The following is a 23,554-nucleotide window of genomic DNA, read 5'->3' on the forward strand; positions in this document are numbered from 1 at the left end:
CATGCCTAGGAGAAGTTAGGAACTGAGTCCAAATGTCCGACCGGCTCTAGGGCCGAGCTGATATATGCTAGTAGTCGTACCCAGGAGAAGTGAAGAACTGAGTTTGGATACCCGACTGGCTCTGGGGACGGGCAAATATATGTTGGGAGCTTTGCCCATAAGAAGCAGGGAGTTGATACCCATATGTCCGGCCGGCTCTAGGGCCGCCCGAATTTATGCTGGGAGCCTTACCCGTGAAAAGTGGGAAACTGTGCCCCGTATATTCAGTTGGTTATAGGGTCACCTGGGTTTATGCTAGGAGCCTTGCCTATAAGATCATCACTTCATCTTAACTTTAACTACCACATCATCTTGACTGTTGATTGTGAAATCTTCTTGACAGTTGACCCCACGTTACCTCTAGGGTCACTCACAGTGCATCACATCACAAACCTCCCTTCCAGTCTAGTCAAATGGGGCACGAGTCCAACTGACTAGATAATCTATCGCAGACACTGAAATCATTCCTAAATAGAGTCAAAATGTTAGGACCGCAGTATAATGTCGAGCAAGTAATTGTGGCGATGCTGAGCAAGCGGCAATATGAGTGCTAAGTAAGCGGCAAAATGAGAGTAGTGTCGAGTGAACGACGATTTGCATATGGTGCCAAGTGGGCAGCGATTTGCAAGTAGCAGTCGGATGGGAGTCATGCCCAAGCGAATGAGTGTTGGGAGTCATGTCCATTTGAATAAGTTGTAGTTATGGCTAGATTAAGAAGCAGCCTACTGAATGATCATTGGTCGCGAGTTATAAGCGAGTCATGCTCACTTATAACTCACAGCTAGGGCGAGGGTCTGGAATAGCTAATCGGATAGTCATTGAATGCGAGAGCCCTGCTCACTTATAAATCACAGCTGACATGAGAGTCTAGGATGAGCACGAGAGTAGACTCGCTTATAACTGGATCGAGCGGCACGAGAGTCTGAGATAAGCGTGAGAGCAGGCTTACTTATAACTCGGTTGAGTGGCACGAGAGTTTGGGGCAAGCGCAAGAGAAAACTCGGTTATAACTCAGTCGAGTGGCTCGAGATCCTAGAATATAGGAGCAAGAGTAGGCTCGCTTATAACTCGATCGAGTGTCATGAGAGTCTGGGACAGGCGTGAGAGCAAACTCGCTTATAACTTGGTCGAGCGACATGAAAGTAAAAATACGCATGAGGGCAGACTCACATATAACTCGGTCGAGCAGCACGAGAGTCTGGGACATAGATGCAAGGGCATGCTCGCTTATAATTCGGTCGGGCAGCTCAAGAGTCTCGGACATAGGTGTGAGGGCAAGCTCGCTTATAACTCAGCTGGGCGACTCGAGAGTCTAGGACAGGCACGAGAACAGGCTCGCTTATAAGTCTGTCAAGTGGAATGAGAGTCTGGGACATAGGTGCAAGGGCGGACTCGCTTATAACTCGGTTAGGCAACTCAAGAGTCTGGAACATAGGCGTAACTCGGCCGAATGTCTAGAGAGTCTGGGATAGGCACGAGGACAGGCTCGCTTATAACTCGCCTAGGCAGCTTGAGAGTCTGGTCATAAGTGTGAGGGCAAGCTCAGTGATAACTAGGCCAAACAACTCAAGAGTCTGGGACAGGCACGAGAGCAGACTCGCTTCTAACTCGGCTAGACGACTTGAGAATCTAGGACATAGTGTAGGATCGAAAGCACTAGGGGGTGAATAACGCTCGTGGCTAATTCGTTCGTTTTAAAAGAATCAATCAAAAATATGCAGCAGAATAGTAAACATCAAACACAAACACCAAGATTTACTTGGTTCGGAGCATGTGGTGACTCCTACTCCAAGGCCCGCACGTAAGAGTACTTTCGATGAGCAATCACTATAGCTTCAGAAATTTACAAATCAAAGTACACTTTAAATGCAATAAATAAAAGTATACCGACAAATAAGAAAAGAGATTTTAAGGCTTCCGGTTGTTGGAGTTGAGTTACGGCTTTGTCAGATCGTCCTTTGAGTAGTGCGTAATAGAAAGATTGTCAAAATCTGATTGTGTCTTTGCCTCTGCTTGAACCAGGCTTAAGTAAGCCATTGAGGGTGCTTCCAACCTCCATAGGAGGCACCTTCAACGGGGATACTTATCCCCATTTCCACGGTGCTGATAAACTCCGCTGTCTGTGTCGCTTATCCACCCGAAGGCGCCTCCAAGCTCCATGGAGGACACCCTTCATCTAGTTTTCAAGGCGCCTTCCATCTCCTTGGAAGGCACCTTCGTGCCTTGTTGCGCGAGGCTTTTGACCAAGGTACCCGAGGCACCTCCAAGCAACATGGAGGGCGCCTCAGGAAATGTTCACCAGAGGCTTTTAAGTTCTTTTCTCTTCCTGCAAGATGTGTTAGTCCAAAATACAAAATATATCCTGTAAAATAGAGTTAGCACAATAAAATATGAAATAATAAGTTGTTTTGACAGTCTCTGACTATCCGATTCTGACTTCAGATTTCCCTCCAGAAACCCTAGGTCGAACCAACGCCTACTGTTCCCTCTTCGGGGAACACATCCTCACCTACTTCTCTGAGGAGAGTTTACCTTTTTTCAGACCGGTCCTTCAGACCTACTAGACTTTTGCTCAGCTTCCGAGTCTTCAGGTCTTCTCTGCAGGATGCTTGATCCTGACCTGTCCAGTCTTCCACCTGGTCCGCAACCACCAAGATTTTCACCTAGAGTCGCCGAGTTTAGGATTTTGCGCAAAGAACCTCGACCCGCCAAGACTTTCTTCTTAGGGTTACCTCCCCCTATGACCTAGGGTTGCCACCCCCTAGGAGTTTCCACCTGCATAACCTCTGCTAGGACTTTGCCTAAAAACACTTAGGACTTTCCTGCAATCTCATTCAAACTTATCAGACACCAAATAACCTTAATTTTGAATCCTTTGTCATTATCAAAACACAGGTTCGATCGTCTGATGCTTCCCGCACTAACAATCTCCCCCTCTTTGATTATGACAATAAAATTCAAAGTTAAGTAAGACAAACACAATTATAAAGATCAGAAATGAAATGCAATTTGTAGTATAACTATGCATAAGTACAAAAAGATGCAAGCTTGTTATAGCTCGCTCCCTCTTAATCACTTAACTTAATTTTTTCCTTAATTTTAGAATTTTCTAGCTTTTCTCCCCTTGACATATATCAAAAAAATGAAACTTTAACTTCTAAAAGTGGAGAAAATTTCATAAAGATTGGTAATTAAGATAAAGATTTTGATAAGCTCTTAGCTTTAAAAAGATTTTGATGAATAAATACTTAGCTTTCAAAAAGGTTTTGAAAAAAAAAAACTTAGCTTTAAAAAGATTTTGAAAAAAAAATTAAAATATTTTGATAAATAACAAAAAAAAAACTTATCTTTTTAAAAAGATTTTAATAAAAACTTAGTTTTTTTTTAAAAAAAATTATTAAACACTTAGCTTTAAAAGATTTTGATTAAATTAGAAACACTGTCTTTTCAAAAGTAAATAAAAAAAGACAGAATTTGTTTTTTTAAAAATACTTTTTAACTTTTAATGGAAAAGTTTAACTTTGAAATTTTGAAAAAGAATAATTGTCAAAGATATTTAATCCTTAACTTGGCTTCTTTCACTCCCCCTTAAGTAATGCCAAAAGTTTCTTAAAGGAGATCCTCGAGAGGGGAGCGAGGATGATCTTTTATTTGTTTCTCTTGACTCCACTAGTCGACGGAGCCTCTTGGCATATTGATGGCACTCACTAGTATCATGATGATGAAATTGATGGTAATCACAAAAATATTGATGATTTTCAAGAAGCGATTGATCTATCGTGATAGTCACTTATGGAACCCCTTCCACCTTCTGTGTTGCGCTCTCCTCCCTTCTTGGTTCAAGTGGGTGTCTTAGATGCTGACCTACACCTTGCAAAGGTGGAGGGAGAGCCTCGCATTCTGTCTGAGTGATACCAAGAGTTGATGTATTATTTTCTTTTCTAACGGATTGAGCCTCCTTCATATTGATGCATTTGGTCGCTCTTCCAAGTAGGTGGTCAAAGTTCCTTGGAGCTTCTTGATTAAAGAGCGGAAGAAATCTTCATCAGTGAGCTCTTGGGAGAAGACGTTCATCAAAAATTCTTGGGTGGCCGAGGAGACATCTATGGCTGAAGTCCTTAAAATAGCAAATGAACCCAACCGGGAGTTAATTAAACATCTCTGTGTTGAGCCAAAGAGGGTGGTAAAAAATACTCGATACTTAACTCTATCTGTATATTGATGGAGGATGGCTGCGTTTTCAAATTTGAGTAGGGGGTCCTCTAGATCGGTCGCTCCTCCATATTCTCTGATCGCTAAAGGTTGGAAGTGGTTCGACAAGTTGCCTTCTAGTATCTCTTGGGAGAATGACACACTGACTCGCTTGGGAGAGCTACTAGCCATCAGAGCTTTCCTCCTTCGAATGTTCTGAGTGGATGCATTTTCATAAGACGATCCTTCAGACCTCTCAGCTCGACCCGTACCCTCGAAGGGTGGGCGACAAGCTAATCGGCTATACGATAGAATGTAGGTTGGGAGCTGTGCCCAAGAAAGATGAGGAACTGAGCCTGGATGTCGAACTGGCTCTAGGGTCGAGCGGATATATGCTAGGAGTGACGCCCAAGAGAAGTGAGTAATTGAATTTGGATGTCTAACCTGCTCTAGGGTCGGGCGACTATATGCTTGGAATTGCACCTAGGAGAAGTAAGGAACTGAGTCTGAATGCCCGACCGACTTTGTGGTCGGACGGATATATGAATGGAATCGTCCCAGGAGAAGTGAGGAACTGAGTCTGGATGTCTGACCGGCTCTGGGATCGAGCAACTATATATTGGGAGTCACACCTAAGAGAAGTGAGTAACTGAGTCTGAATGTCTGACCAGCTCTGGGGCCAAGCGGATATATGCTAGAGTTGTGCCCAAAGAAGTGAGGAACTCGGGCCCGGCTGAAGGCATAGGCCAATAAGGCCTATGCCTAGGGCCTCCATATAATTAGGGTCCATTAATATTATATTTTTTAAAAATATATTTAATAATTAAAATTTAATTTTAATTACAACTAAACGTTTCATTTCAAAAAATGGCTCTTTGGCGCTTCGATTTCGGTGCAGGCGTGCACGGTGCACAGTGATATATACTTACCGCCACCGCTTCGATTTTCTAACACATTGTACAAGACAACCACTTCGTTTTCCATTTTCCATGCACAGTAATGCACTGTGCAGCCACCTATTCCAACGAAACTTCAATTAATTATATAAAATATTTCCCCTAGTATTCTATATAAAACCACTACAAAACTTGATTTGCTCAAGTTTTTATTCTCTAAGTCTCATACTCTCATCCTGCTCATATTTTCATGATTTCATCCTCTAAGTTTCATCCATTGTAATCTGTATTTTTTGTCCTTCATCATCTCGATGGTGATTCTTTCAGTCTCAAAATACTGAATACGACAAAACGCCCTTCGCATTCCTTAATCGTCAGGAAATATTTTTTTAAAATTTTTTCTTCATTCTTGAAATGTTCTTTATTGTTCTGTATAAATAATAAATTATTGATGAAATGGACCCAAATATAAAATATAGTTGGAAAAATAGATTATTAGCAGTTGTATGAATTTTTTTTTCTCATTTTTCCTCTCTCTCAAAGAAATTATTACCATTGCAAACTTGATATGCACTTATCTCAGTTATTATATATTTGTTAAGTATAGTTTATTATAAAATATAAACTGCTTAAATTAACCGATTCAAATCAAATTTAATATTTTATATTTTTATTATATTTGTGCAGGTAATACTCAGTAATCAGTTTGAAATATCATCAAATTAAAACGGCGTAAATCAGGTTTTATTGTTCATTTAATTCTAAGTAATTTTATTTGATAAAATAATAGAGACTTATATTTTCTTTTCTAATATTATTTTAATATAAATATGTCTATAAAAAAATATGATTCTGGATATATGAAACGTATGAAAAAAATAGAAGAATTTATCCAATCTCAAAAAGGCGCACTTGATAGATTTATTATTAATAATCAAAATCAAAACTCATAAAATAATATAATTGAAAATTTAAATGGAAAACTAATTGAATTTTCACCAGAAGATAATACTTTAGTAAAAAAAAAATCTATCAAGAACTTTCTAATGATCACAAAACAAATTAATCAAATATTAATATTAATGAAGAAAATAATTATAATTTAGAAGAAGAAAAAGACAACTTAATAAATCATGAAAATAATTTTTTAATAATATTGATGAAACTATTATTCAAAATATATATGATCCAGCACAATGGAAAAATATAAATACAAATTTAATAGATTTATTAATTGAAAAGGGTCCAATTAGAGAAATCAATATTTCTTTTCCAAATGATGAAAATTTTAGACATTTTTCTATGATTCATTACATTCGAAAATTACCAAATGGAGAAAAATATGATAGAAAATGGTTAATATATTCAAAAGAATTAGATAAAGTATTTTTTTTTGTTGTAAATTATTTAGTCAAAAATTAATTACAATTCAATTAGCAAACGAAGGGTGTCGTGATTGGAAAAATCTTAGTGCCAAGCTTAAAAGTCATGAAACAAGTAGTGAACATATTATAAATATGAATATTTGGTTTGATATTGAAATGAGATTGCTTAAAAATAAAACCATTGATCAAAATTTACAAGAAAAAATAAATAAGGAAAAAGAACATTGGAAGAATGTATTAATAAGAATTGTTGCTATAGTTAAAAATCTTGCAAAAAATAATTTGGCATTCCGTGGCACAAATGAGAAAATTTATCAAGATAACAATGGAAAGTTTTTAGGTTTAATTGAAATGATAGCAGAATTTGATCCTATAATACAAGAACACCTTAAACGTATTCAAAATGATAAAATTAATAATCATTATCTTGGTCATAATATACAAAATGAGTTAATAAATATATTAGGAAAAGAAATAAATAATATTATAATTAAAAAAATAAAAGAAGCAAAATACTTTTCAGTTATACTTGATTGTACTCCTGATGTAAGTCATCAAGAACAAATGTCTCTTATATTAAGATGTGTAGATATTTCAACAAGTCCAATCAAAATAGAAGAATATTTTATAGAATTTTTAAAAGTAAATGATACATCAGGAAAAGGTCTTTTTGATACGCTTATTAATATAATAAAGAAAATTGAACTGGATGTGAATGACATAAGAGGACAAGGATATGATAATGGAGCTAATATGAAAGGTAAACAACAAGGTGTGCAAAAGAGATTGTTAGATATAAATTCTAGGGCTTTTTATACACCATGTGGTTGTCATAGTCTTAATTTAGTACTATGTGATATGGCTAATTCTTGTCCTAGTGCTATAACATTTTTTGGTGTGATACAACATATTTACTCAGTATTTTCTTCTTCTACAAAAAGATGAAAAATTTTACAAGACCATGTTTCTAATTTAATTCTTAAACCATTATCACAAACACGTTGGGAAAGTCATCTTGAAAGCGTTAAAGCAATAAAATATCAAGTTCCACAGATAAAAGAAGTTTTATATAAACTTGCAGAAATTAGTGATGATCCTAAAACAAAAAGTGAAGCAAATTCTTTAGCAACATATGAGTTTAAAATCTTTGAATTTTTATTAGGTATGATATATTATTTGCAGTTAACACTGTTAGTAAATTTTATATTATTTGTAGTTAACACTGTTAGTAAATTTTTACAATATAAAGATATGAACATTGCTATTGCATTAGATCAGTTAAAAGATCTTGTTTCTTTTTTAATGATTATAGAGAAAATGGATTTATATCTTCAATTAATGAAGTGAAGCTTTCACCTGAAGAATTTTTTAAAATTAATTATTTTAATTATATTATTGACCATGTCATTTCTTCACTTCAAAGTAGATTTGAACAATTTAAAATATATGAAGATAATTTTAATTTTTTATATGATGTAGAAAAGTTAAAATTACTTGATGATGAGTTTTTAAAAATAAAATGTCTAAATCTTGAAAACTTTTTAACACATGACATGTTATCTGATATTGATGATTTAGATTTATTTTTAGAATTAAAAGTTTTAAGAGAAATAATAAATCCAGAATTAAAAACCGCACTTGAGGTATTAAACCTTATAAAAAAATTAAATTCTTTTCCTAATGCATGGATAGCTTATAGAATATTATTAACTATGATGTGTTTGGTTCGGGGTTATCGCTGATAACCTTAGTTGGTTATCAACGATAATCGTGTTTGGTTTAAGTAATTGGCGATTCCGAGTAATGCAACATTACCGCCACATCAGCAATTAGGGAATAGAACCAGGAATCAAAAAACCTTGAAAACCTTAGGTTTTCTACTATTCCGGGGTTATCAACATTTTTTTCCAAAATTGCCCGAAGAGGAAAGCTTTGTTTCCACGGTAGAGGAAAGAAAGCGCAGGGACGGCCGAGGTCTCCGGGGATGATGCTGCGGAGGCGGTTCAAGGAACTGGAGCTGCGTGGCGGTGGAAGAGAGGTTGGCCGGGACAAGGTCGGCCAATGCATTAGAGGAGAGGTCCAGGTAGCGGATACCTGGAAGAAAGGCAGCGGGCACAGAGCCAATGAGGAGGTTCAGACGCTGCAGAAGCCGGAGGCTCAGACGCTGCAGAAGCCGGAGGCTCAGACGCTGCAGAAGCCGGAGGTTAGCAAGCCGAGGAGAGATGAGGCCGGAGAGGCGAAGGCGAGGGAGTCGGAGCTTGACGACGCGGGCGGCGTTCGGCTCGCACGCGACGCCGCGCCAGTCGCAAGGTGCGGAGAGAGACGCCTCGTCCCAGCCGTCGAGAGCGCCGAGAGGGTCACGGAGCGTGAGCCTGAACGCTGTAAGCGCGTCGATCTCCCCCTGGGTTTCCCGGCTGCGCCCCGCCGGCGGCGGCGGCGGAGATGGAGGCGGGGTGGCGGAAACAAGTAAGGGAAACATCAGCAGAAGCGTGAAGAAGTTTATTGTGCCCACTGGAGCAACAGCAGGGGCTGGTGGAGGAAGACGAACACAACAACGAGCGTCTCTCTCCCTTTTTTGACTGCTTTCCTTTCTTGTTTTTCCTTCCTTCTGCTCTCGTTTGGAAAAGCAGACAGATAAGAGGAGGAGGAAGGTTTTAATTGAATTAAATTAATTCAAAAAGTTAAAGGGTAAATTAGTAAATGTAAAAAGAAGTTTTTCAAAATTAAAATTAACAAAGTCTTATTTACGTTCAACAATGTCTCAAGAAAGATTAAATAATCTAGCAATTTTATCAATCGAAAAAAAATATTATCAAAACTCGAATATAAAAATTTAATTAATAATTTTGCATCTCAAAAAGTTAGAAAACTAAATTTTACATAAAATTATTTTAAATTAATATTTTATTTTTTAAAAAATTTTTTAAACCCACCATTGTCGGTCCCAAGTTCGAATGAAAAAGGGTGAGAGAATTTTTTTTTTTTTTTGTAAAAATATTAAAGGCCTAAATATTTTTTTTTTTTTTGCCTAGAGCCTCATAGAACCTTGAGACGGTCCTGGAGGAACTGAGTATGGATGTCTGACCGACTCTAGGACCGAGTGGATATATATTAGGTCTTACTCATAAGAAGTGAGGAGCTAAGCCTCGTATGTCCGACCAATTTTAGGGCTGTCTGAATTTATACTAGGAGTCTTTCTCATGAAAGATTGAGAGCTGCACCCTGTATATTCGGCCGACTCTAGGGCTACCTAGATTTATACTAGGAGTCTTATCTATGCGATCACCACTTCATCTTGATCGTTGATTATCAAAGCATCTCCCCCACATTATCTTGACCGTTGATATACCTCTAGGTCATTCACAACACGCTACATCAGTTATTGTGCTGGTTCGCACCTTCAAGTTCAAAGCGGTCGTCCGAAGGAGAAAGAACCAAAAGTGGAAACTCAAAATCAATTAAATCTTAATAAATAAGTTCTAAGGAAAGTAAATAAGCTTTAATATAAGATAAACTTTAATTATATCCAACAAAAAATCTGAAGAAAAAAAAACTAGATGAACAGAATCGATCAAAAATAACATTTATATATTTACTTGTCAATTGCTTAATTGATGGGGTCGGCTTCGTTGTCTTCTCTGCTTAATATTTTTTTTCTCAAAAAAATAATTTTTCTTGTCATTGGCATCTCTAATAAGTGGGTCCGTCCCTCGTGATGACGTGTCGAGGAGTGGAATAATTAGATTAAGTGACAGTTCACCATCAACAAAAAAAAAAAAAAAAAACGAATTATTGGCAAAGAGAAGGAAAAAAAACACAACTTCTAGTTTATAAAAACTTAAAAAAACACATGTACAATAGCATGCCACAAAAACCCTGAAGACTGCCTACACTATATTAATTGTTTTGGATATGCAGAGTTCATCACACAAAGTTAAAGAGTTCCATAAAGCAATTTGCAATGACTAATTCTCAGCGTGAGTTGATGCTACAACTGTTGCTACGGCTGTGAGCGTAGCTTTCGCGAGAGCGTAGCTTGATCGGCCTTGGCGACCTACTATAAGATGAACTCCTACTCCGATATCTTCGTACACTCGGTGAGTAGCTACGTGAATAGCTCCTCCGAGATCTTCGACCCCTTGGCGAGTAGCTTCTTCGATATCCTTGGGACCTTGGTGAGTAGCTTCTGGAATAACCTCTTCCGTATCTCCTAGGAGAAACGCTCCGTGAGGCATATCTCCTGCCGTAACGCCTACTATAGTTAGGCGAAACAGATCTCTCTGGAGAGTAGTCACTGAAGTCTCTAGAGTATGATCGTCTTCTCCTTGATCGATCATAGGGAGACCTTGACCTTGATCTATACCTCCTGTAGTAAGGAGAATAAGCCTGCCGCCTGTAGTAAGGCGAGCAAGACCGATCGGAATAACTTGCAGAATGTTGGCGTCCTAGAGAGGAAAAATCTATAAGGGCAAGAGATTAGCAACAACTATAAGTTATGTGAGGAGCTCACCCCTGGTGTGCAAGCCCAGATATCTGCCAGGAGTCGGAGTCCTCCCTCGGCGTCTTTTTGCCTATCGAAACACAATTTTTCAATCAAATCGGCAAAATCTAGAATTGGTACAGAAACACATAACTAGTAGTAAGTGCAGCAAACAAGCAAAACAAAAGATCATACAAAGCAGTTGCTTGAAGCTTGCTGAAGAGCTGCTATACACAGCTAACCTGCTAACCAAAAACATTGAAGCGAAACATCTCCCAAATGCTTAAAAGGTGATAGGCAATATATAGACATGAATTCAAAAGATGGACACAAAACTGCTCAACTATCTCAGATAGCCCATCGTGCAGAAAAGAAAAAAAAAGAAGGCACAAACAATCTTTACCTTTTCAACAGTAATAACACGGCCCTCCAGAACTGACCGATCAAGGTACTTAATGCAACGATCTGCTTCCTTGATGCTGGACATTGTTACAAACCCAAACCCCCGAGATTCCTTTGTCCAACGATCGACCACTAGATGAGAATCAACAACCTAAGCAAAAACCAATCAAAGGTGAAGAGAACTAATTAGCAGCTCATTGTTCATTTCATATTATGATAATGACCGACGTGCAAGAGTGCACGGGCTTGTTATACCTTCCCTTCAGTCTCAAAATGCTTCTCAAGTTCCCGCTCTGTAATTCTTGAAGATAAACCAGTAACGTACAGATTGTTTCCAGGGTTTTCAGCATCAACCGAATCTCTGCTTCTGCTAGAAAAAAAATATAAGATGTATCAGAAGCAACAAAGTCCGCATATATGCATCACCCAATTGGAATGGGGAAAAAATTAAGTACCTTGATCGACTCCTTGACCTCGATAAAGACCTCGAGACAGATCTACCGTGCAGATAAGGTGAAGATAGAGGTGAAGGTGACACATAACGAGAGTGCGCATACCTGAACTACCAAATATATTTAGTAATAGTAAAGAACCTTAAACATAACAGGGAAGACAGCAGGGAGCTTGGCACGGGGAAAAGTCCAAGTATGGAGACTTGGCACGGAAAATTCCAAGTACGGAAAAGTCCAAGTATGGAGACTTGGCACGGAAAAGTCCAAGCAGGGAGCTTGGCACGGGAGAAGTCCAAGTATGGAAGCTTGGCATCAGAAGTCGGAGAGGGCTCGGCAGCTCGTTCTCCGGACTAGGTCAGAGAGGGCTCGGGAGCTCGTTCTCTGGACCAAACGAAGTCGGAGAGGGCTCGGCAGCTCGTTCTCCAGACTAGGTCAAAGAGGGCTCGGGAGCTCGTTCTCTGGACCAGACATAGTTGGAGAGGGCTCGGTAGCTCGTTCTCCGGACTATGTCAGAGAGGGCTCGGTAGCTCGTTCTCTGGACCGGATGAAGTCGGAGAGGGTTTGGTAGCTCGTTCTCTGGACCGGATGAAGTCAGAGAGGGCTCGGTAGCTCGTTCTCCAGACTATGTCAGAGAGGGCTCGGTAGCTCGTTCTCTGGACCGGACGTGGAAGTCGGAGAGGGCTCGATAGCTCGTTCTCCGGACTAGGTCAGAGAGGGCTCGGTAACTCGTTCTCTGGACCGGACATGGAAGTCAGAGAGGGCTCGGTAGCTCATTTCTCCAGACTAGGTCAGAGAGGGCTCGGTAGCTCGTTCTCTAGACCGGGAAGACTTTAAGATTTAGGGCTGGGAAGCTCTAAGGCATTGGATCGGTCCAGTGGCCGATCCGGAGTCGATCAGTTTATCGATCGGTCTAGTGACCAAACAGTGGTTCGTTGTAGGTTATTTGATCGGTCCACAGGCCGATCGAGCAGTCGAGGCTGGCGATCGTTGCACTGTCGGTCCACAGGCCGATCGGGCTAAAGCCAACCCTCACGAGATGGTGGCCGGGTCAGGGGACCGATCGGCCTAGAACTGATCGGTCCGCGAGGCCGATCAGATGGCTCAGACGATCGGTGGAGCTGATCGGTCCAGTCTTAGGTTGAACACAACTGAATTTACATTCTTTGTCTTCTTCTTCGCGGTTGAGATAAAATCAGATCTTGGCGCCTCTCATAACTTCCTTCCTCACTCTTGCGATTCGAGCTTTAGCTCCTATTCCTGAAGCTTCGTGTGAGCTTCCCTCATTGGGTGATCAGCTGCTTTGTTGACATCGTGAAATTCTTGCTTCATCGAACTCCGATCGGCAAGCAAAGTATTTTTTACATTTATATTGTTCTTGTTTTCTTTCTCTATTGGTTGTACTCCATTCTTGCTGTCGCAAGAGAGATTGTGGCGAGGTTTCTCCACCCAGAAGGAGTTCATACTAGCCGGTTATCCGGGGTCTCATCCACCGACGGATTGATAGGCTTCATCCACCTTACGGACACGCCGAGGAGTAGGAGTATCATCTCCGAACCTCGTTACATCATCGTGTTTGAGGTTTGATCTTCTCTACTTTCGTTTCTACATTATATTTCCGCTGCGCTAACCTAAATTGTAAGAAGAAACGATAATTTGAGGTCGGCTATTCACACCCCCCCTCTCTAGCCGCATCCGAAGGTCCTAACATTCAGGTCTTCTCTGCTGGACGCTTGATCCTGACCTGTCCAGTCTTCCACCTGGTCCGCGACCACCAAGATTTTCACCTAGAGTCGCCGAGTTTAGGATTTTGCGCAAAGAACCTCGACCCGCCAAGACTTTCTTCTTAGGGTTACCTCCCCCTATGACCTAGGGTTGCCACCCCCTAGGAGTTTCCACCTGCATAACCTCTGCTAGGATTTTGCCTAAAAACACTTAGGACTTTCCTGCAATCTCATTCAAACTTGTCAGACACCAAATAACCTTAATTTTGAATCCTTTGTTATTATCAAAACCCAGGTTCGATCGTCTGATGCTTCCCGCACCAATAATCTCCCCCTCTTTCATTATGACAATAAAATTCAAAGTTAAGTAAGACAAACACAATTATAAAGATTAGAAATGAAATGCAATTTGTAGTATAACTATGCATAAGTACAAAAAGATGCAAGCTTGTTATAGCTCGCTCGCTCTTAATCACTTAACTTAATTTTTTCCTTAATTTTAGAATTTTCTAGCTTTTCTCCCCCTTGACATATATCAAAAAAATGAAACTTTAACTTTTAAAAGTGGAGAAAATTTCATAAAGATTGGTAATTAAGATAAAGATTTTGATAAGCTCTTAGCTTTAAAAAGATTTTGATGAACAAATACTTAGCTTTCAAAAAGGTTTTGAAAAAAAAACTTAGCTTTAAAAAAATTTTGATAAAAAAATTTTGAAAAAAAAAATAAAATATTTTGATAAATAACAAAAAAAAAACTTAGCTTTTTAAAAAGATTTTAATAAAAATTTAGCTTTTTTAAAAAAAAATTATTAAACACTTAGCTTTAAAATATTTTGATTAAATTAGAAACACTGTCTTTTCAAAAGTAAATAAAAAAAGACAGAATTTGTTTTTTTAAAAGTACTTTTAACTTTTAATGGAAAAGTTTAATTTTGAAATTTTGAAAAAGAATAATTGTCAAAGATATTTAACCCTTAACTTGGCTTCTTTCACTCCCCCTTAAGTAATGCCAAAAGTTTCTTAAAGGAGATCCTCGAGAGGGGAGCGAGGATGATCTTTTATTTATTTCTCTTGACTCCACCAGTCGACGGAGCCTCTTGGCATATTGATGACACTCACTAGTATCATGATGATGAAATTGATGGTAATCATAAAAATATTGATGATTTTCAAGAAGCGATTGATCTAGCGTGATAGTCACTTATGGAACCCCTTCCACCTTCTGTGTTGCGCTCTCCTCCCTTCTTGGTTCAAGTGGGTGTCTTAGATGCTGACCTACACCTTGCAAAGGTGGAGGGAGAGCCTCGCATTCTGTAGTCCTATGGCAACGGTGGCTACTAGAGAAGTGTGGAGGAATACCTTGCTAAAGTCCTTAAAACAGCAAATGGACCCAGCCGGGAGTTAATTAAACATATCTGTGTTGAGTCAAAGAGGGTGATAAAAAATACTCGATACTTAACTCTATCTGTATATTGATGGAGGATGACTGCATTTTCAAATTTGAGTAGGTGATCCTCTAGATCGGTCGCTCCTCCATATTCTCTGATCGCTAAAGGTTGGAAGTGGTTCAACAAGTTGCCTTCTAGTATCTCTTGGGAGAATGACACACTGACTCGCTCGGGAGAGCTACTAGCCATCAGAGCTTTCCTCCTTCGAATGTTCTGAGTGGATGCATTTTCATAAGACGATCCTTCGGACCTCTCAGCTCGACCCGTACCCTCGAAGGGTGGGTGACAAGCTAATCGGCTATACGATAGAATGTAGGCTGGGAGCTGTGCCCAAGAAAGATGAGGAACTGAGCCTGGATGTCGAACTGGCTCTAGGGTCGGGCGGATATATGCTAGGAGTGACGCCCAAGAGAAGTGAGTAATTGAATTTGGATGTCTAACCTGCTCTAGGGTCGGGCGACTATATGCTTGGAATTGCACCTAGGAGAAGTAAGGAACTGAGTCTGAATGCCCGACCGACTTTGAGGTCGGACGGATATATGAATGGAATCGTCCCAGGAAAAGTGAGGAACTGAGTCTGGATGTCTGACCGGCTCTGGGATCAGGCAACTATATATTGGGAGTCACACCTAAGAGAAGTGAGTAACTGAGTCTGAATGTCTGACCAGCTCTGGGGCCAAGCGGATATATGCTAGAGTGTGCCCAAAGAAGTGAGGAACTCAGGCCCGGCTGAAGGCATAGGCTAATAAGGCCTATGCCTAGGGCCTCCATATAATTAGGGTCCATTAATATTATATTTTTTAAAAATATATTTAATAATTAAAATTTAATTTTAATTACAACTGAACGTTTCATTTCAAAAAATGGCGCTTCGGCGCTTCGATTTCGGTGCAGGCGTGCACGGTGCACAGTGATATATACTTACCGCCACCGCTTCGATTTTCTAACACATTGTACAAGACAACCGCTTCGTTTTCCATTTTCCATGCACAGTAATGCACTGTGCAGCCACCTATTCCAACCACCTATTCCAACGAAACTTCAATTAATTATATAAAATATTTCCCCTAGTATTCTATATAAAACCACTACAGAACTTGATTTGCTCAAGTTTTTATTCTCTAAGTCTCATACTCTCATCTTGCTCATATTTTCATGATTTCATCCTCTAAGTTTCATCCACTATAATCTGTATTTTTTGTCCTTCATCATCTCGACGGTGATTCTTTCAGTCTCAAAATACTGAATACGACAAAACGCCCTTCGCATTCCTTAATCGTCAGGTAATATTTTTTTAAAATTTTTTCTTCATTCTTGAAATGTTCTTTATTGTTCTGTATAAATAATAAATTATTGATGAAATGGACCCAAATATGAAATATGGTTGGAAAAATAGATTATTAGCAGTTGTATGAAATTTTTTTTCTCATTTTTCCTCTCTCTCAAAGAAATTACTACCATTGCAAACTTGATATGCACTTATCTCATTTATTATATATTTGTTAGGTATAGTTTATTATAAAATATAAACTGCTTAAATTAACCGATTCAAATCAAATTTAATATTTTATATTTTTATTATATTTGTGCAGGTAATACTCAGTAATCAGTTTGAAATATCATCAAATTAAAACTACACGGCGTAGATCAGGTTTTATTGTTCATTTAATTCTAAGTAATTTTATTTGATAAAATAATAGAGACTTATATTTTCTTTTCTAATATTATTTTAATATAAATATGTCTATGAAAAAATATGATTCTGGATATATGAAACGTATGAAAAAAATAGAAGAATTTATCCAATCTCAAAAAGGCGCACTCGATAGATTTATTATTAATAATCAAAATCAAAACTCATAAAATAATATAATTGAAAATTTAAATGGAAAACTAATTGAATTTTCACCAGAAGATAATACTTTGGTACAAAAAAAATCTATCAAGCACTTTCTAATGATCACAAAACAAATTCATCAAATATTAATATTAATGAAGAAAATAATTATAATTTAGAAGAAGAAAAATACAACTTAATAAATCATGAAAATAATTTTTTAATAATATTGATGAAACTATTATTCAAAATATATACGATCCAGCACAATGGAAAAATATAAATACAAATTTAATAGATTTATTAGTTGAAAAGGGTCCAAATAGAGAAATCAATATTTCTTTTCCAAATGATGAAAATTCTAGATATTTTTCTATGATTCATTACATTCGAAAATTACCAAATGGAGAAAAACATGATAGAAAATGGTTAATATATTCAAAAGAATTAGATAAAGTATTTTTTTGTTGTAAATTATTTAGTCAAAAATCAATTACAATTCAATTAGCAAACGAAGGGTGTCGTGATTGGAAAAATCTTAGTGCCAAACTTAAAAGTCATGAAACAAGTAGTGAACATATTATAAATATGAATATTTGGTTTGATATTGAAATGAGATTGCTTAAAAATAAAACCATTGATCAAAATTTATAAGAAAAAATAAATAAGGAAAAAGAACATTGGAAGAATGTATTAATAAGAATTATTGCTATAGTTAAAAATCTTGCAAAAAATAATTTGGCATTCCGTGGCACAAATGAGAAAATTTATCAAGATAACAATGGAAATTTTTTAGGTTTAATTGAAATGATAGCAGAATTTGATCCTATAATACAAGAACACCTTAAACGAATTCAAAATGATAAAATTAATAATCATTATCTTGGTCATAATATACAAAATGAGTTAATAAATATATTAGGAAAAGAAGTAAATAATATTATAATTAAAAAAAATAAAAGAAGCAAAATACTTTTCAGTTATACTTGATTGTACTCCTGATGTAAGTCATCAAGAACAAATGTCTCTTATATTAAGATGTGTAGATATTTCAACAAGTCCAATCAAAATAGAAGAATATTTTATAGAATTTTTAAAAGTAAATGATACATCAGGAAAAGGTCTTTTTGATACGCTTATTAATATAATAAAGAAAATTGAACTGGATGTGAATGACATAAGAGGACAAGGATATGATAATGGAGCTAATATGAAAGGTAAACAACAAGGTGTGCAAAAGAGATTGTTAGATATAAATTCTAGGGCTTTTTATACATCATGTGGTTGTCATAGTCTTAATTGAGTACTATGTGATATGGCTAATTCTTGTTCTAGTGCTATAACATTTTTTTGTGTGATACAACATATTTACTCATTATTTTCTTCTTCTACAAAAAGATGAAAAATTTTACAAGACCATGTTTCTAATTTAACTCTTAAACCATTATCACAAACACGTTGGGAAAGTCATCTTGAAAGCGTTAAAACAATAAAATATCAAGCTCTACAGATAAAAGAAGCTTTATATAAACTTGCAGAAATTAGTGATGATCCTAAAACAAAAAGTGAAGCAAATTCTTTAGCAACATATGAGTTTAAAAATTTTGAATTTTTATTAGGTATGATATATTATTTGCAGTTAACACTGTTAGTAAATTTTATATTATTTGCAGTTAACACTGTTAGTAAATTTTTACAATATAAAAATATGAACATTGCTATTGCATTAGATCAGTTAAAAGGTCTTGTTTCTTTTTTAATGATTATAGAGAAAATGGATTTATATCTGCAATTAATGAAGTGAAGTTTTCACCTGAAAAATCTTTTAAAATTAATTATTTTAATTATATTATTGACCATGTCATTTCTTCACTTCAAAGTAGATTTGAACAATTTAAAATATATGAAGATAATTTTAATTTTTTATATGATGTAGAAAAGTTAAAATTGCTTGATGATGAGTTTTTAAAAATAAAATGTCTAAATCTTGAAAACTTTTTAACACATGACATGTTATCTGATATTGATGGTTTAGATTTATTTTTAGAATTAAAAGTTTTAAGAGAAATAATAAATCCAGAATTAAAAATCGCACTTGAGGTATTAAACCTTATAAAAAAATTAAATTCTTTTCCTAATGCATGGATAGCTTATAGAATATTATTAATTATACCTGTTAGTGTAGTTTTAACAGAAAGAAGTTTTTTAAAATTAAAATTAATAAAGTCTTATTTACGTTCAACAATGTCTCAAGAAAGATTAAATAATCTAGCAATTTTATCAATCAAAAAAAAATATTATCAAAACTCGAATATAAAAATTTAATTAATAATTTTGCATCTCAAAAAGTTAGAAAACTAAATTTTACATAAAATTATTTTAAATTAATATTTTATTTTTTTAAAAAAAAATTTAAACCCACCATTGTCAGTCCCAAGTTCGAATGAAAAAGGGCAAGGGAAATTTTTTTTTAAAAAAAATATATTAAAGGCCTAAATATTTTTTTTTTGCCTAGAGCCTCATAGAACCTTGATACGGCCCTGGAGGAATTGAGTATGGATGTCTGACCGACTCTAGGACCGAGCGGATATATATTAGGTCTTGCTCATAAGAAGTGAGGAGCTGAGCCTCGTATGTCCGACCAATTTTAGGGCTGTCTGAATTTATACTAGGAGTCTTTCTCATAAAAGGTTGAGAGCTGCACCCTGTATATTCGGCCGACTCTAGGGCTACCTAGATTTATATTAGGAGTCTTATCTATGCGATCACCATTTCATCTTGATCGTTGATTATCAAAGCATCTCCCCCACATTATCTTGACCGTTGATATACCTCTAGGTCATTCACAACACGCTACATCAGTTATTGTGCTGGTTCGCACCTTCAAGTTCAAAGCGCTCGTCCGAAGGAGAAAGAACCACCAAAAGTGGAAACTCAAAATCAATTAAATCTTAATAAATAAGTTCTAAGGAAAGTAAATAAGCTTTAATATAAGATAAACTTTAATTATATCCAATAAAAATCTGAAGAAAAAAAAACTAGATGAACAGAATCGATCAAAAATAACATTTATATATTTACTTGCTTAATATTTTTTTTCTCAAAAAATTAATTTTTCTTCTGTCATTGGCATCTCTAATAAGTGGACTCATGATGACGTGTCGAGGAGTGGAATAATTAGATTAAGTGACAGTTCACCATCAACAAAAAAAAAACTAATTATTGGCAAAGAGAAGGAAAAAAAACACAATTTCTAGTTTATAAAAACTTAAAAAAAACACATGTACAATAGGATGCCACAAAAACCCAGAAAACTGCCTACACTATATTAATTGTTTTGGATATGCAGAGTTCATCACACAAAGTTAAAGAGTTCCATAAAGCAATTTCCAATGACTAAGTTCTCAGCGTGAGTTGATGCTACAACTGTTGCTACGGCTGTGAGCGTAGCTTTCTCGAGAGCGTAGCTTGATCGGCCTTGGCGACCTACTATAAGATGAACTCCTACTCCGATATCTTCGTACACTCGGTGAGTAGCTACGTGAATAGCTCCTCCGAGATCTTCGATCCCTTGGCGAGTAGCTACGAGAGTAGTTTCTTCGATCTCCTTGGGACCTTGGTGAGTAGCTTCTGGAATAGCCTCTCCGGTATCTCCTAGGAGAAACGCTCCGTGAGGCATATCTCCTGCCATAACGCCTACTATAGTTAGGCGAAACAGATCTCTCTGGAGAGTAGTCACTGAAGTCTCTAGAGTATGATCGTCTTCTCCTTGATGGATCATAGGGAGACCTTGACCTTGATCTATACCTCCGGTAGTAAGGAGAATAAGCCTGCCGCCTGTAGTAAGGCGAGCAAGACCGATCGGAATAACTTGCAGAATGATGGCGTCCTAGAGAGGAAAAATCTATAAAGGCAAGAGATTAGCAACAACTATAAGTTATGTGAGGAGCTCACCCCTGGTGTGCAAGCCCAGATATCTGCCAGGAGTCGGAGTCCTTCCTCGGCGTCTTTTTGCCTATCAAAACACAATTTTTCAATCAAATCGGCAAAATCTAGAATTGGTACAGAAACACATAACTAGTAGTAAGTGCAGCAAACAAGCAAAACAAAAGATCATACAAAGCAGTTGCTTGAAGCTTGCTGAAGAGCTGCTATACACAGCTAACCTGCTAACCAAAAACATTGAAGCGAAACATCTCCCAAATGCTTAAAAGGTGATAGGCAATATATAGACATGAATTCAAAAGATGGACACAAAACTGCTCAACTATCTCAGATAGCCCATCGTGCAGAAAAGAAAAAAAAAAAAGAAGGCAAAAGCAATCTTTACCTTTTCAACAGTAATAACACGGCCCTCCAGAACTGACCGATCAAGGTACTTAATGCAACGATCTGCTTCCTTGATGGTGGACATTGTTACAAACCCAAACCCCCGAGATTCCTTTGTCCAACGATCAACCACTAGATGAGCATCAACAACCTAAGCAAAAACCAATCAAAGGTGAAGAGAACTAATTAGCAGCTCATTGTTCATTTCATATTATGATAATGACCGACGTGCAAGAGTGCACGGGCTTGCTATACCTTCCCTTCAGTCTCAAAATGCTTCTCAAGTTCCCGCTCTGTAATTCTTGAAGATAAACCAGTAACGTACAGATTGTTCCCAGGGTTTTCAGCATCAATCGAATCTCTGCTTCTGCTAGAAAAAAAAAAATATAAGATGTATCAGAAGCAACAAAGTCCGCATATATGCATCACCCAATTGGAATGGGGAAAAAAGTAAGTACCTTGATCGACTCCTTGACCTCGATAAAGACCTCGAGACAGATCTACCGTGCGGATAAGGTGAAGATAGAGGTGAAGGTGACACATAACGAGAGTGCGCATACCTGAACTACCAAATATATTTAGTAATAGTAAAGAACCTTAAACATAACAGGGAAGACGTTTTTTTAATCAATGTCGAATGTGAAACAGGATCACTGACCTTGTCTTTCCTGAGTGAGACATCTGCAAGGAAAAGATAGATCATTAGTCTTCTAGTGTTTGCACAGGTAAGTAAATTTTAAGGCCTCATGAAACTTATGATTCCATCGCCAAATGTGCCTCCATAAACTCTAATCAATCTATATGATGCAAACAAAACTAAACAAGTTCAGCAAGTATGTCAACTGCATTATCTTAACGATTTGACAAAATACACAGTATGGCTACACACTATGTATTAACTTTGTTGTCTTGTCTTAATTGTGTTCCCAAATTGTAGCAGAAACAGATCTCCAAGACTGAAACATGTAGCTTTCTAGAACATTGTGATAGTTAAGTTTCACCTAGTCATGATTAACCTCACCAATCATAAGTTTCACAAAATAACTAATATTATTAATAATAAAACTCATCAATCATATCATTACTTGTGTCTTCTATTTGTTATGAGGTGGATCCAAACAAAAACTAGTTCTGTGTGATGTAAGTAATCACTTAAACTGTATTTACAAATTCTACTCTTGGATGATTTCTTAATAAGTAGAACATTAAATATGTCCTTATAATCCAGAATTGGTCGACATGATCACAATTCCCAGGAACTTCAATCTTCCTTCGACATGAAAATAGAATAAAATTTATAGGAAAATGATTAATCATTTTAATACGCACAAGATCCTACACATACTGTATACTGTTCTGCGTATTTTCCTCTGTCAAAAAAGAATGATAACCTACAACTTAAATATATCACGTCGGCTAATCTCACGTCTCAAAACCGGACAAAAGTTTGAAATTTTGAACGTAAAGTTTATTAGATATTAATCATGAACCCTAGATATAAGATATGCATCAGGAAAAAGATTCATGCCATCAGTTGCAACTTGGAAGTTCTTCTAGATCCAAACAACAAGAACATGAGTTGTGCGAACTACCTAAAATCCAGTTTCTATTTTTTTTTAAAAAAAAAAAATCAACATACTATTTCGATCTGTAACAAACCAATTTCTGAGGCGATAACTCACAAAGAAAAGGCAGCATACCATACAATAACAATCAGGAAAAGGGAGATCAGCACGCACCTTGATTGATCTCTCGGATGACCTCTTCCTCTCTCTCCCTGGATTCCGTCCGTGCGCTTGCGTCCGGTTACGGAGAAACTAAAAGGTGACGCCCCTACGCGACAGATAAAGATGCAGCCGAAGCTTCTGGAGACGCGGACGCCAGTTGGACTTTAAATCAAGTTAATCCACGTACACTACCGACCTAGAAGATGCCACGTTTCAGGTCGGAAACATGCCACGTTTAATATGGACGGGCAATGGTCTAATTAATGGATCGAATCGAGCCGGAATTTTCTATTAAATTGGGCCATCATTCTCAGCGGAAAATTTACTATATATATTTTTACTATAAATTTATTATATACATTAGTGATCGTACACACACGTCTATATTAATAAACATACACACACGTCGCATTTGTAATATAATACATTAAAAATATATTGACCCTTTATAATGAAATTATATTAATTAAAGTATTTTAACATTAAAATACTAAAGTAGAGTCATTAGTACAATCATTAGGGTAAAGTACTTAACTTTTGAAAATCTGAATTATTTGGGTCTTTGAAAATCCAAATTGTTTAGATTTTCGAGTGTCACCCTTACAGTTTCTCGATGAAAAAAATTAATTTAATTTAATATTATACTT

At 36.9% G+C, this 23,554-nt stretch overlaps 1 protein-coding gene across 8 annotated transcripts; it reads right to left on the reverse strand.

Moving 5' to 3' along the window:
* Positions 1 to 10,317: 10,317 nt before the first annotated feature.
* LOC122016661 (serine/arginine-rich splicing factor SR45a-like) lies at positions 10,318 to 23,056 on the reverse strand. Of its 8 annotated transcripts, none has more exons than XM_042574042.1 (7): positions 22,920 to 23,023; positions 21,839 to 21,861; positions 11,849 to 11,950; positions 11,649 to 11,763; positions 11,395 to 11,544; positions 11,022 to 11,082; positions 10,318 to 10,956 (listed from the first exon to the last, which is right to left on the reverse strand). In XM_042574042.1, the coding sequence occupies exons 2-7, from the start codon at positions 21,859 to 21,861 to the stop codon at positions 10,484 to 10,486; spliced, it is 924 nt and encodes a 307-aa protein (XP_042429976.1). In that variant the 5' UTR covers positions 22,920 to 23,023; the 3' UTR covers positions 10,318 to 10,483. The 8 variants fall into 8 exon arrangements, 7 of the variants coding, with proteins under 7 accessions (XP_042429976.1, XP_042429977.1, XP_042429974.1 ...); XM_042574043.1 differs by having other exon boundaries at positions 11,649 to 11,760; positions 22,920 to 23,017; XM_042574040.1 differs by lacking the exons at positions 10,318 to 10,956; positions 11,022 to 11,082; positions 11,395 to 11,544; positions 11,649 to 11,763; positions 11,849 to 11,950 and adding exons at positions 20,088 to 20,740; positions 20,806 to 20,866; positions 21,182 to 21,331; positions 21,436 to 21,547; positions 21,639 to 21,740 and having other exon boundaries at positions 22,920 to 23,056.
* Positions 23,057 to 23,554: the final 498 nt, after the last annotated feature.

This window comes from Zingiber officinale, chromosome 8B, assembly GCF_018446385.1.
Source record: "Zingiber officinale cultivar Zhangliang chromosome 8B, Zo_v1.1, whole genome shotgun sequence".
Lineage (NCBI taxonomy): Eukaryota > Viridiplantae > Streptophyta > Magnoliopsida > Zingiberales > Zingiberaceae > Zingiber > Zingiber officinale.